The sequence below is a fragment of the Scheffersomyces coipomensis genome (genome assembly GCF_036884675.1).
Source record: "Scheffersomyces coipomensis strain NRRL Y-17651 chromosome Unknown DFJ63scaffold_1, whole genome shotgun sequence".
NCBI classification, from domain to species: domain Eukaryota; kingdom Fungi; phylum Ascomycota; class Pichiomycetes; order Serinales; family Debaryomycetaceae; genus Scheffersomyces; species Scheffersomyces coipomensis.
This window is the reverse complement of record NW_027042892.1, coordinates 566,164-578,605: the sequence shown is the minus strand read 5'-3', so window position 1 is coordinate 578,605 and position 12,442 is coordinate 566,164. Positions and strand designations below refer to the sequence as shown.

General features: G+C 34.7%; 6 protein-coding genes across 6 annotated transcripts; 3 read left to right on the top strand and 3 right to left on the bottom strand. All coding sequences in view use genetic code 12, as the record gives it.

The window, feature by feature from the left end:
* Positions 1 to 42: 42 nt before the first annotated feature.
* DFJ63DRAFT_310290 (uncharacterized protein) lies at positions 43 to 750 on the bottom strand (the record flags this gene model as incomplete). Its single annotated transcript, XM_064905572.1, has 1 exon — positions 43 to 750. One exon carries the CDS (start codon positions 748 to 750, stop codon positions 43 to 45), a length of 708 nt encoding a protein of 235 aa, XP_064764465.1.
* Positions 751 to 902: 152 nt separating this feature from the next.
* DFJ63DRAFT_9158 (uncharacterized protein) lies at positions 903 to 2,333 on the top strand. Its single transcript, XM_064909206.1, has one exon. The coding sequence runs from the start codon at positions 1,056 to 1,058 to the stop codon at positions 2,205 to 2,207; it is 1,152 nt and encodes a 383-aa protein (XP_064764464.1). The 5' UTR covers positions 903 to 1,055; the 3' UTR covers positions 2,208 to 2,333.
* A 127-nt stretch (positions 2,334 to 2,460) lies between these two features.
* Positions 2,461 to 3,078, top strand: DFJ63DRAFT_310288 (uncharacterized protein; the record flags this gene model as incomplete). The annotated part of the gene is made up of 1 exon (XM_064905571.1): positions 2,461 to 3,078. The coding sequence occupies one exon, from the start codon at positions 2,461 to 2,463 to the stop codon at positions 3,076 to 3,078; it is 618 nt and encodes a 205-aa protein (XP_064764463.1).
* A 2,809-nt stretch (positions 3,079 to 5,887) lies between these two features.
* DFJ63DRAFT_282561 (ribosome biosynthesis protein) lies at positions 5,888 to 7,399 on the bottom strand (the record flags this gene model as incomplete). The annotated part of the gene is made up of 1 exon (XM_064904660.1): positions 5,888 to 7,399. One exon carries the CDS (start codon positions 7,397 to 7,399, stop codon positions 5,888 to 5,890), a length of 1,512 nt encoding a protein of 503 aa, XP_064764462.1.
* A 90-nt stretch (positions 7,400 to 7,489) lies between these two features.
* DFJ63DRAFT_9154 (U4/U6-U5 snRNP complex subunit) lies at positions 7,490 to 10,295 on the top strand. Its single transcript, XM_064909205.1, has one exon. The coding sequence runs from the start codon at positions 7,581 to 7,583 to the stop codon at positions 10,269 to 10,271; it is 2,691 nt and encodes an 896-aa protein (XP_064764461.1). The 5' UTR covers positions 7,490 to 7,580; the 3' UTR covers positions 10,272 to 10,295.
* Positions 10,296 to 10,320: 25 nt separating this feature from the next.
* On the bottom strand, positions 10,321 to 12,366 carry DFJ63DRAFT_310284 (coiled-coil domain-containing protein; the record flags this gene model as incomplete). Its single annotated transcript, XM_064905570.1, has 1 exon — positions 10,321 to 12,366. One exon carries the CDS (start codon positions 12,364 to 12,366, stop codon positions 10,321 to 10,323), a length of 2,046 nt encoding a protein of 681 aa, XP_064764460.1.
* Between the last annotated feature and the right edge of the window lie 76 nt (positions 12,367 to 12,442).

Genomic DNA, 12,442 nt, shown 5'->3' with positions numbered 1-12,442 from the left:
AAAATATTATACATAGGTTTACAAAACTTGAACTTTTTTTGTTTAATCCCCTCTATAGTAGAGCTTTTTAAACTCTCCTGGAGTAGTAAGCTTCTTACCTAATGACCAAACCCCTTTCTTTAATGATTTGGCTTTTGCTTCTAACTTTCTATAAAATGATTCATTATCACCAAATTCAGCCCCAACTTTTCCTTCGTATATAATCGCTAATCCTTCCTTTATCATTTCAGCACTTACATCTTTTTTACCGGTCCATTTCCATACTTGTGCTCTTGCCACTACTCTTTTATATTGATCTATTGAAAAAGGTGTGATAGATACGTATCTACCGTTTAAATATGCATGTAACCAATTAAGAGCTTCTTCACTAAATGGTTGAGCAGGTTTGCCCCAATGTGCTCTTTCTGGTGCATCGACACCACATAATCTTATCATGAGAGTTTCATCTTTTAATAATGATCTATTGGTAGGTATCTGTCTTAACCAACCCCACCCCATCAATATACCACCTGGTGTATGATAAAATCGGAAATTATCACCATCTCCTACTCTAGTGACATACCCATATAACCTCTGATGGTTATCTAAAATCTCAGGAGTGATATCAAGATAATTCCTTATCCTTCTTACATACCTTCTATAGAAGCGATATGATAATAAAACAGTAGTAGTTACACCAGCAGAAAGTAATAATACCTTGGGATGAAACAATGATACCTCTTGAGCAGCGCTAGCAGTTAATACTCTCATCTGATCTTGGTATTAGTTAACGAAATAACTAAAGGAAAAACTATCGAAATCTGGTTGAATAGTTAGATTTGCTCCTCATCTAATCCATTTCATGATCTCTAAATCGTTAACAGCAAAAATGTAAACAGTTTTGTATACAGGAATTCCCGATTGGGAAATGATATTGAAAAAAAAAAATAATACTGAGACACTCTTAAAACATCAGCAGGGATAACAGCAGAAAAATGGAGTTGGGTCTAATAAATCTAGACTGCTTGTTTCAAATTCATTTAAGTAATTTTATCAATTAATAGACAATTTTGATAATGTCTTTGGCTGATGGAGAGTATGACATCGATCTATCGGGATTGATAGATGTCCCCAGCACTTCGTCCAACTCGTTTGGACAAAATATAGCCCTAAGGTACAACTTTATACCTGATTCTATGGATCAATCAAAACCATTGAGATTATATCAGAATGATCAAAGTTGCTTGTTGAAAGCTAAATCTACTGATGGTGGGGATGTGAAACCTATTATATTTGAAGGAACTCCTCAGAGAGCTTCTAATACTGTTAATGATTCATATTTCCTTACCTACACGGCTGACAAAGACAATACAGTACAATTAAAGAGATTACAAACCACTTATAGATTAAGTAAGTCAAGAAATGTAGCTCAGTTATTACCCAAAATTCAACAATGGGATAAAGAGTATACTGTGGTAACACCAGTTGAAAAAACTGTCAGACCAAAAAAGACGAAGAAAAGCATTCCAAAATCAGTACCCAAGCCACCACCGCCACCATCTACAAGTCTAAAAATAGATCAAGTGCCAAAGGTTTCATCTAAGAGACCTCCAACCGCAAATAGCACTCCCTTAGAGGAGCCTATAATAAATGAGTCTGATTTTGATGATCTTGATGATCAAATACGGATGGACGATTCAGATGATAAAGAGTTGGATTTCCCAATCATAAGCTTTGATAATAAAGAAGAAGATAAAGTAAAGGCACCTGCAAGAATTAGAAAGCCTTCTCCAGAGGTGGATACTAGGCGTCGTACAGCTTCTAAGAAGCTTTCTAAGAAACCAGCAACAAATATGGAAAAATCTACATCGCTTGGTAAAGCAAAAGTTATAGAAAAGGTTAGTAACGATATGGACATGGATGATGAATTCAAGGATTTGGAAGATCAGTTACAGGAAGTTTTAGAGGAAGATGATGATGATGATGATGATGATGGAATCACTGTTACGCCTCCGGATCAACTCAAACTAAATATAGATAGTGATGAAAGTGATATTGACGATTTTCAGTATGGTGGAATAAAAATTGAAGATGATACAGTAAAGCCTAAAAAGAAGAACCGGTTTAATGTTCTTAGTAAGCCTGTTGAAGGCAGACCTACTAGTTTAAGAGACTTTGTTGGTGGTGAAAAGAACGATGATGATCTTAGTGTAAGTGAGGAAGAATAATAGATTCGTTTATAATTAATAATGGATTACATAGCATATTTATAAAACGTAGCTCGATACTATACGAGTACAAAACACAGGTTAATACACATATTAATATACATTATAAGCATTTAACTTTATCTAGTGATCTCCATTTCATCTGGTAATCACTTTGAATATGATATTCGCATAGTCAACCAAAACTCATAGAAAAGAAAAATAAAAGTAGAACGCGATAATTAACCTCTTATCTTATACTTATCATCAATCAATGATGGACAGGAAAACGTTTCAACATCTCTCAAGTAGACTTGATCTACTTGAAATATTACTGGGTGATATCAATTCCGATTCAGATAAGTCCCTTCAGGATCAGATAGTCGATTTGGAACGTAAAACAGGATCTGTGTATGGACAAAATGCAGAATTTCAATCGTTATTTACAATGTTAAAGGAGCTTGGACTCTTGAATAAACCAGCTAACAAAACTAATGAACAATCTGAAACAGTCATTGATGAAATTGACTCAGAATCAAAGAAAGCGGAAATAGTATTGCATTATGCAGTTGTCAACGAAGCATATAACAATTTAAATCAATTATCAACAATGAATATCCCAAAGTTAATCAATTATATCTCCCAAAGTCAAGAGAAAACTCACAACTTCAATCAAGATCCATTGAAGATTATGGAAAGACAAAAAGAATTAGAGTCTATTTCCCAAACATTCCATAATTTGGTCATGAAAAATGTCATTGTCTTTGAAAAATATATTAGACTCATTGCTGAAGAGAATGAGTTCTGGTTAGAAACAGAGGCTAAATTAAAAATCTTACAAGCTTCAATCAAAAATAAGGAAAATAAGAAACAAGAAATGAGTAAATATTAAAGAAATGCTAAAACCTGAAAGAGAGCTGAAATGTTCTAAACTCAAAGAGCAAAATGCTATAAGCAGAAACCATATAAATGAAAAAAGATCCAAGAAGTGAAAAGAACCGAAATAAAACCGAAAATCGAAAATTAAATAAAGTCGAAACTTGTCTAATTAATAAATTAATCCCATGATTATTAAATGGGCGAAAATTATGATTGTGTTTGGAGTGTTGAGAATAGCTTGCCCAATTTCTGGGCCTGGTACAAGTGATGCAAAAGGATAAACTGATTCTGCAGCAACTGATTCTTGTGTTGTTGGTGTGCCTTGTGTGATTGTAGCTAATGTTTCAGGAATCAAGGTAGGTTGTTCTGTTTGGATTACTTGTGTTTCAATTACCTCTGTCAATGTTTCATTTTCAGATGAAGAGACATCGGCAACTGTTCCAGGTACAACAGTAATAATATCAGGTGCCAGTTCCTCGGTTCCAGCGATTGCTTCCGTGGAAGTAATAGCTCCTTCGGTACAGTCTTCTTCGGGGCAAGAAGTGATGGTTTCAGTTGTGGTTTCTGGAGCTGCAGTTTCAGTTTCAGTTGCAATTTCATTCGTGCTGATTATTGATTCAGGTGTGGTAGCTTCGGTATTAGGAACTTCGGGAGTAGTGGCTTCTCCAGTGACTTCACTTGTGGCAGCTACAGTGGGGACTTCACTAACAGCTTCAGTCGTAGGAGCTTCGGTAGTTGCTTCTTCTGTACTTGTCAATGGACAATAGGTTGTGTACACTGTAGTCTCTTCGGTGATGGTAGTTAAACCAGTGGTGGCTATAAAAGTAGTACATGCTTCTTCTTCACAAGATGTAATTGTCACGGTGGTAGTTTCTTGTACAGCAGCAGTTGAGGTTTCTGTGAGCTCTGTGATTGTTGCAGAAACTGTACCAGCGGTTTCAGCCCCTATCGAAGGAGTATTTTCTTCTGTTGTTACCGCTTCTGTACTTGTTGGTGCTTCCAGTTCCGTGGCTTCTGTGGAAGTTATCTCCTCCGCAGTAGATGTGGCAACTGCTATTGTAGATGTCAATGTTATAGTTTCTGTGGAAGTAGTCAAAGGACAATAAGTAGTGAATATAGTATTTTCACTGATAACAGTAGTAACCCCTGTAGTAATAACTGTACTTGTACATTCCGCTTCATTGGCACATGTAGTAACAGTAATAATTGTAGTTGATGGAATAACTTCAGTGATAGTCACAATAGTGATAACTTCAGTACTTACTGAAGCAGTCTCAGTTTCTGTTTCTGTAATTGTACTTTCACCAGTCACCACTTCGGTAATTGTTTCATTTTCTGTACCAGTTTCTGTTTCAGTTTCAGTTTCAATCGTTGTGTTTGCTCCTGAAGTTATTGTCTCAGTCTCTGTTATCGTGGTAGTTATATTTTCCGATTCAGTCTCTGTTTCAGTCTCTGTTTCAGCTTCTGTACTTGTAACTTCTGTCTCATCTGTGGAACTGGTCTCAGAAGTTGAAGTTGTTTCAATGGTTGAAGCTTCTGCCACCGAACTCTCAGCAGTCGAAGTCGTTTCATTGATTGATGTTTCTTCCACCGAACTCTCAGCAGAAGTTTCAGTTAATGGACAATAAGTGGTGAAAATAGTAGACTCTAACGTGACCGTTGTTAACCCTGTTGTCACAATAACGCTTGAACATCCCTCATTTCCGCTACATGAAGTTACAGTTATGATCGTAGTTTCGATCACAGTTGTTGTAGATTCTTCAGTTTCAGTTTCTGGTGAGCTTGTGATTTCTGTAGAAGACTCTTCTGTTGCTGAGATGGATTCACTTGAACTTTCAGTCTCGGTTATGGTGATTTCAATGGTAGTTGTCTCATTTTCACTTGAAGTAGTTTCTGATGCTGTTGTTGCTGCAACACTTGCTTCTGAAGTTTCCAGTTCAGTTTCACACTCAGTGGTTCCAGATGTAGCTTCAGTTTCAGTTATAGTGATTTCTATTGTCTCAGTTGTTTCAGATTCAACGGAACTACTTTCAGTTTCACACTCAGTAGATTCTACCGATGATTCTTCTGTTTCACATTCAGTGGATTCAGTGGGAGTCGCTTCAGTTTCGCATTCAGTAGACTCGGCGGAACTAGCTTCAGTCTCGCAATCCTCTGTAGAAGTAGTTTCAGTTTGACATTCCTCTGTGGAAGTAGTTTCAGTTTCACATTCAGTTGATTCAATTGCACTTGAAGAAGTTGTTTCACAATCATCACCCCAATCTCCTCTAGCTCTAATTTGGTTATCAGCATCTGCTAGAAAATCAAAATTTTGCATATCTAGCTGGGACAACTTGTTAGAAATTACATACTCCTCTAAGCTTGATTCATAAGCTTTCAGAATACCAATGAAAGCACCAAACAAGTATAAGACTTTCATTTTGATTTAATGTTATGAAGATGATTATCATTCTAATTAAAAAGTGAAAAATAGTTTCATTTTATTGTATATTTATATATTGGCTGCGAAGTTTGTTCTAAAATCATTTTTAGCGTGTATTTGCAATCTAACGCAAACTAAGGTAAGTTTAGCAGCCAGTCTTCCGAGAAAAACACACTTGATTATTCCCTGCATAGATCATTATTTGGCTGAAAACAGACAAGCAATAGACTAATTGGTAAAGTTAGATGTTAAAACCAACCGGGGTATACAGAGTACTGCAATATTGCGCTTTGCTTATGACAAAATAAAAAGTTTATTACATTTATATAGCTATACTAATATACAATTTTAAAGTTGTAAGCATCAAACTGAATTAAACCACATTTGAAACTTTCAATGATCAAACTGAAATTGTCTTCCAAATATTCAAACCATCACTACCGGTTGAAATCAAACATCCGGGTATTTGTTTGTGCCATCTGACATCTTTTACATCTCTCTGCCAGTGGACAAATAATAATTGTGGTGGAATATCATTCAATTCTTTGGTTTCTTTTCTTTGGTTTGAAATTTCTTCATCATCAGCTTCAACAGCCAAATCCCATAATGTAACAGTATTATCTTCTGAAGAAACTGCTATTATAGATTCGTCAAGAGGATTAAAGGAAATGGAAGTAATTGGAGATTTATGGAAATCGTAGTTAGCAACAGGACTTGGCGTTTGAGAACTAAAGTTACGTAAATCCCATACACTCCATGTACCGTCATCGTGACCGGAAGCCAATAAATGATTTATTTTACCGCACCAAGAAATAACATTTACATCTGATTTAGAAGCAACGGTGGATAATGCAGGTTTATGTTTTTTCGATCTAGTATCCCATATTCTTACATATCCATCACAACCAGCAGTTGCGAAAACAGTTGATTCACCTGTTGACCATTGAATATCTTCAATTGATGATTGTGATGCGAAAAATGGAGTCTTGTCGGTTACCCAACTTGATGTAGTTCTTGATGTTAAATGGATTCTACCTGATACATCCCCAGTCAATAAGGCACCGGTATTGACCAAAGGTGACCAATCTAAACCGTAACCTTCGACGTTACCGTGACTTCTGATTGTATGAATTGGTCTTTTGGCATTTTTTGGGATCATGAATCCAGGAGTATCAAATGCTTTGAATTGAGATGATAAATCATAAATGAATGCTTCACCACTTTCTGACATGGTGGCTGTTAAATATTCCCCGGTTTGAGATGCATGTGGAGAGACTCTAATTCTATTAGTAGTGTCTTTCAAAGGAATAGTTTCACTATCCATTATAGGGTCAACATCTTCGTCATCTTCATCTTCTTCATCATCGTCGTCATCTTCATCCTTAACTAAAGTCTTTGCTAATGATGATAACTTCATAGCAATTAAATTATTGTCTTTATTACGGGAAGCTTGAGTAGCAGTTGCAACGTAAACACTGGCAGGATAAGTTCTTCTTTCATTGCCGAGATTATCAGGTAAGATATCGACAGTTAAACATGGCCATGGCATGTTAACGTTATGTAACATTTCATATACTGATGGATCTGCTTCTAACACTTCATCAGGTCCTAAGGGTTTTGATCTATGTGGAAGATAAATTGTTGATTCTTTTTCTTCTTCTGCTTCAGCATTTTCGAGCTCTTCGATTTTCTTTGATGCTGATGCTTCGTCTTCTTCTTCATCTTCTTCTTCGTCAAGTTGAATAATTTCCCCATCACTTTCAAACTCATCTCCATAAGGATCTTCAAATTCACCCATTTCAATATCTCCTTCTACGGAAGCATTATTGGTTGGGAAAGAATCTGCTGATGTCTTCACTGCAGAGCTGCCTTTTAACTCAGACAAATCATCTGAAGCTGATCTCTTTGACATTTCTAATTCGCTTGATTAAATCTATATCTTCTAATGTTTACACACACCATTTTTAAAAAATTAAATGTCTGAAAAAGAATTTTTCAAATTTTTTGTAGATGAGATCACATGACCAAATTCTCCATATTTATAGCCGTTTATAACAATTTATAACTTTAGAATTTATCACCATTCATCATTAATGGAACGCAAAGCATTTCTAGATCAAGAACCACCGCCTGGTTATGTTGCGGGTATTGGGAGAGGTGCAACTGGATTTACTTCAAGTGCTGACTCAACTGTTTTTTCTACAAAACAGGATTATGAAGATGATGAAGATGATGATAACGAAGATAAACAAGATTTCTCTACCACTGATAAATCAATTCTCAGCAAGGCTATAGGCAAGAATGGAGAGGATGAAGAGGCCGACAGGATATATGATGAAATAGAAAAGAGATTGAGTTCAAGGAAGACTTCGACGTTGCCTTTGATTGGAATCCAACCTGATTCTCAACTTCTGTCAACACAAGAAAAGTTTACCGATCTAAAAAGATCACTAGCTAATGTAACTGGTGAAGAGTGGAGCAGTTTACCAGAAGCTGGAGATTTGACAAGAAGAAACAAAAGAAGCAGGTTATTAGAGCAACTGAGGCAAAGAACTTATGCTGTACCTGATAGTGCCTTGATTGGTGCTGGTTCTATCTCTTCATTGGCTAAAACAAACTTTCAATCGATTTCAGATTCAAGAGATAAATTGTTGGAGAGTCAATTAGATAACCTATTACCTCAGAAGTCAGATGTTTCTACTATTGACTTAGAGTCTTTAAATTCAACAAATTATGCCAATGTGAAAAATGTTTCAAAGGTGAGGGCAATACTTTCATCCTTAAGAAAGACAGAACCAAACAAAGCAACTTCATGGATAGCTTCAGCAAGGTTAGAAGAAGAAGCCACAAACTACACTCTCGCAAAAGACTTGATAGTTGAAGGATGTAAAATAGTTCCAAGAGATCCGGATATTTGGATTGAAAGTATACGGTTACACCAAAAATCTTCAGATGATGCTCGATTGTGTAAAATTATTGCAGCAGAGGGTTTACAATTTAATAGAAAATCTGAAAGATTATGGATAATATCGGAAGAATTGGAAAATATAGCTGATATAACCTCAAGAAAAAGAGTAATAAAAAAGGCATTGGAATCTCTTCCAAGCAATCCAAACCTATGGAAAAGATTAATAGAACTAGAAGACAATAAGGAAGATGTTGTAAAGCTTTTGGAAAAAGCTGTGGAATTCTGTCCTAATAATTGGGACTTCTGGGAGACATGGATCAATATTTTGTCATATAAAGAAGCTAAAGTAACGCTTAATAAAGCTAGAAAGCAATTGCTGGGTGATTTCCAAGTTTGGTTAGCAGCATCAAAGTTGGAAGAAAGGGAAAATGAGAACATTGAAACATCAAAGTTAATCAAAATGATGGAGCGTGCTTTCAAAGACAACGCCTCAGTTACTGAAAATTCCTTAGGTACGAGTGATTGGTTAAAACAAGCAAATGTTTCTGAATCTGAAGGTTTCCCTGGTACCTGTAACGCTATAATAATTAATATTTTGAAAACTGAGGATCTTCATGAGGATAATTTACAATCCTGGCTTAACGAGGCCGAAGTTGCTAATAGTGAAACCCATGTACTCACGGCAAAGTTTATTTATGAATATATCATTGACAAGTTCCCAACTAACATAGATGTGTGGTTGAAGCTTTTCCTGTCGTTGAAGAAAGGTCCAAGTTCAAAGCTTGACGAGTTATTTACCTATTATCAAAAGTCAATAAGCTTGAATCTGAGCGTTGAAATTTTATATTTAATGTTTGCGAAGGATAAATGGATTCTTGGAAATGATATTGATGGGGCTAAAGATATCCTTAACTCAGCCGCCAAGATACTTGATCATAATGAAAATATATGTCTTGCTCTAGTGAAATTAGAAAGCAAGGCTTCTAATTATGCTTCTGCCAGCAAGTTGTTAAAACAATTTGTCACACTGTATCCAAACTCATCTGCAAGAATGTGGTATAAATATATTCACTTATTAAGGTTTTTGAATTATAGAAGTTCAGGTGGTAAAACAGATAGCGTTTTGCAACAAGTGGAACAAGCGCTTATTATTTTTCCAGATTCTTCAAAGCTTCATTTACAAAAGACTCAGATATACTTAAATGAAGATCACAATTTATCTCTTGCTCGAGATTCTGCATCTTTAGGAACCAAGAGTTGTCCTCACTGTGTTGAGTTATGGATACTTCTATCTTCTATCTATGAGCAAATGGGAGTCCTCATCAGAGCTAGATCTATTCTAGATAATGCAATTTTACAAAATCCCGACAGCGATAGATTATGGAAGGCCAAAATAGAACTAGAAATTAGAAACAAAGATACAATCGTTGCTAGACAGTTAACGAATAAAGCCTTGAAGGCTTTTCCAGCATCACCTATATTATGGATCCAATATTTACTGTTGATTCCTAAGATGTCACAGCGTAAAACTGCATTTTTAGATGCGTTGAAGAGCACATCTAACCATCCCCTGATATTAATGTCAATTGGGGTATTCTTCTGGATTGATGAGAAATATTCGAAAGCTAAATCTTGGTTTGAAAGATCTTTACTAGAAGGTAAAAACAATGGAGATAGTTGGGCTTGGCTCTATAACTTTACTTCCAAGTATGGTAACGAAAATGATAAGAGAAAACTTGAAGATTCATTTCTTGAGAGTTTTGATGACATTAATGCAGGTGAAATGTGGAATTCTATAAATAAAGATTTCAAGAATTACGATAAAGAGCCTAAAGAGATTCTACAATTAGTTAGTGACAGATTAAGTAAATTTTAACCGTTTGTATATACATGTATATATATTTAATGTAATAGAATTAATGATTTCAACTGCGCTTTTTTGAAAATTCGTACAAGCTTAAATTCAAAGCACTAAGAAAGCATGGTATTTGTTCTCTTTCCTTAACCCATGAGGACAGTAATTCTTCACAAAGTAATTTGAAGTCATAATCTCCATAAGCTTTCAAATTCTTGGTCTCCACGTCTATAATTAAGTAATTGGAAGCGATGTTTACTGGATTGTTTAAGAATTTTGAAACTAACTTTATTCTAGATGATAAATCATTTGGATTGATAGGATTTGGTAAGAATTCAATACCATATCCAAAGTATTTTGAAATTGTTGATAATATATCCTTGCTCTTTTTAGCATATACATCTTTGAGTCTTTCGTTTCTTCGAGTCAATTGGGAGATTTTGTCCTCAAGGATAGATTTATCATGTTCTTGTCTCTCAAATATGGACTTTGGAACTACGCTATCAGAAGGGAGGTTCTTAACATAGTTGTTAATAAGGTCATTATTTTCATTTCTCAAAGCATCAAGAGTTTGCTTTTTAACAACTTGATCTTGAGCAATCAAATTAGATCTTAATTGAAGTATTTGTAGTTGATTTTGTTTTTCTTTCTTGGTTTGTAAATTCTGATTGAATTGTTGTAATTTAAAATTAGAACTTTCTAAGTCCTTGATTTTGGTTGATAAATCGAAATTCTCCTTCTCGAGTTTCGAAAGTTGGGACAGGAAATTGATTGGTATGGAAACTTCTTCTGTGTTGTCATTATTTCTTGGACGTTTATTTCCAATTGAATTCAGTTGATTTTTCCTAAGTTGTTCTAATTCAGTTTTATATTCATCAACTAGTAATTCCAACTTGGTCAAATATTCATCTGTTGCTTTTGTTGGCACTTTTTGTTCTTCATTCAGTAACTTTTTCCTATTCATTTCATCAAGTCTTTTCAACAGATTTCTTAAAAATTCTATTTCTTTCACATTCAACAATCTTTCTCTTTCAAGTTTAGATATAATCTCATTACGCACTTGTAATTCTTCTTCTAAGTACGATACATTTGAAAGATTTGTCTCATTTGAGTTTTGGAGATGATTCAATTGTAATTGTATTTGTTCTATTTCACCTTTTGCTTCATCGTATTTACTTCGAAGAACTAAGTTGTTGTTTTGAACATCTTTAAATAAACCAATGAATTTCTTTACTTTTTCTTCGTTTGATTCCTGATTAGATGTTTCAATAACGGTTTGTTCTATAACAGTGAAGAAATCATTAAACTTTGCTTCCAATTCCAATTTTTCAATTTCCAACTTACAATACTTCACTTCGATAGACTCTAACAGAGATATTCTATTAGTTAATGAGATATTTTTCTGTTTCAATAATTCAGCTGATGTTTTCTTTTGTAATAATTCATCCACTTTTGATTGTAACTTATTGTTGATATTTTGTAAATTGATATTCTTATTATGTAAATTTTCAACTAAGGAGTTTAAATTTGGATCATTTGCTCTTTGAGTATGATTTTCCAATTCATCTATTAATTGATCATTAGAAGCATGTAATTCTTGTATAGTACCTTTCAATTGATCCAATTCTTTGGTTAGATGATCATTACTATTCAATTGAAAGTTTAAATTAGAACTGACCTGTTCATATTTCCTTTTCAATCTACCATTGACTGCTTCTAATTCATTATAATTCCTCAAATTGACGTTAGCCTCTTCTACCAATTCAGCTATCTTCTGATTTAATGATTTGACTTCTCTAGATTGGATTTGGTTTTGATTCTCTATCTTGGATTCCAATTCTTTCTTTTCCTGATACAAATAATCAAAGTTCAACTTGAGTTTATTGTACTGTTCGTTCTTCTGTAGTATCACATCTTCATATTGCCCTATTTCAATCTCTTTTTCCTGTTGCAACAACCTCTTTTCAGTGGTTAATGCAGCTACTTGATACTGCAAATTCGATATCGTTTGTCTGTTATTGAAGACAGTATCACCATCCTCTGTCGTCCTTCTCACAAGTTGACTATTCAGATACTTTGGATTATCAACAAATGGAGATGAACCACCACTAGACATTACAACCTTCTCGTTTAAACTATGTCACTATTGATATATCAATATCTTGTAGTGTTGATATTTGTAGTTTTAACGA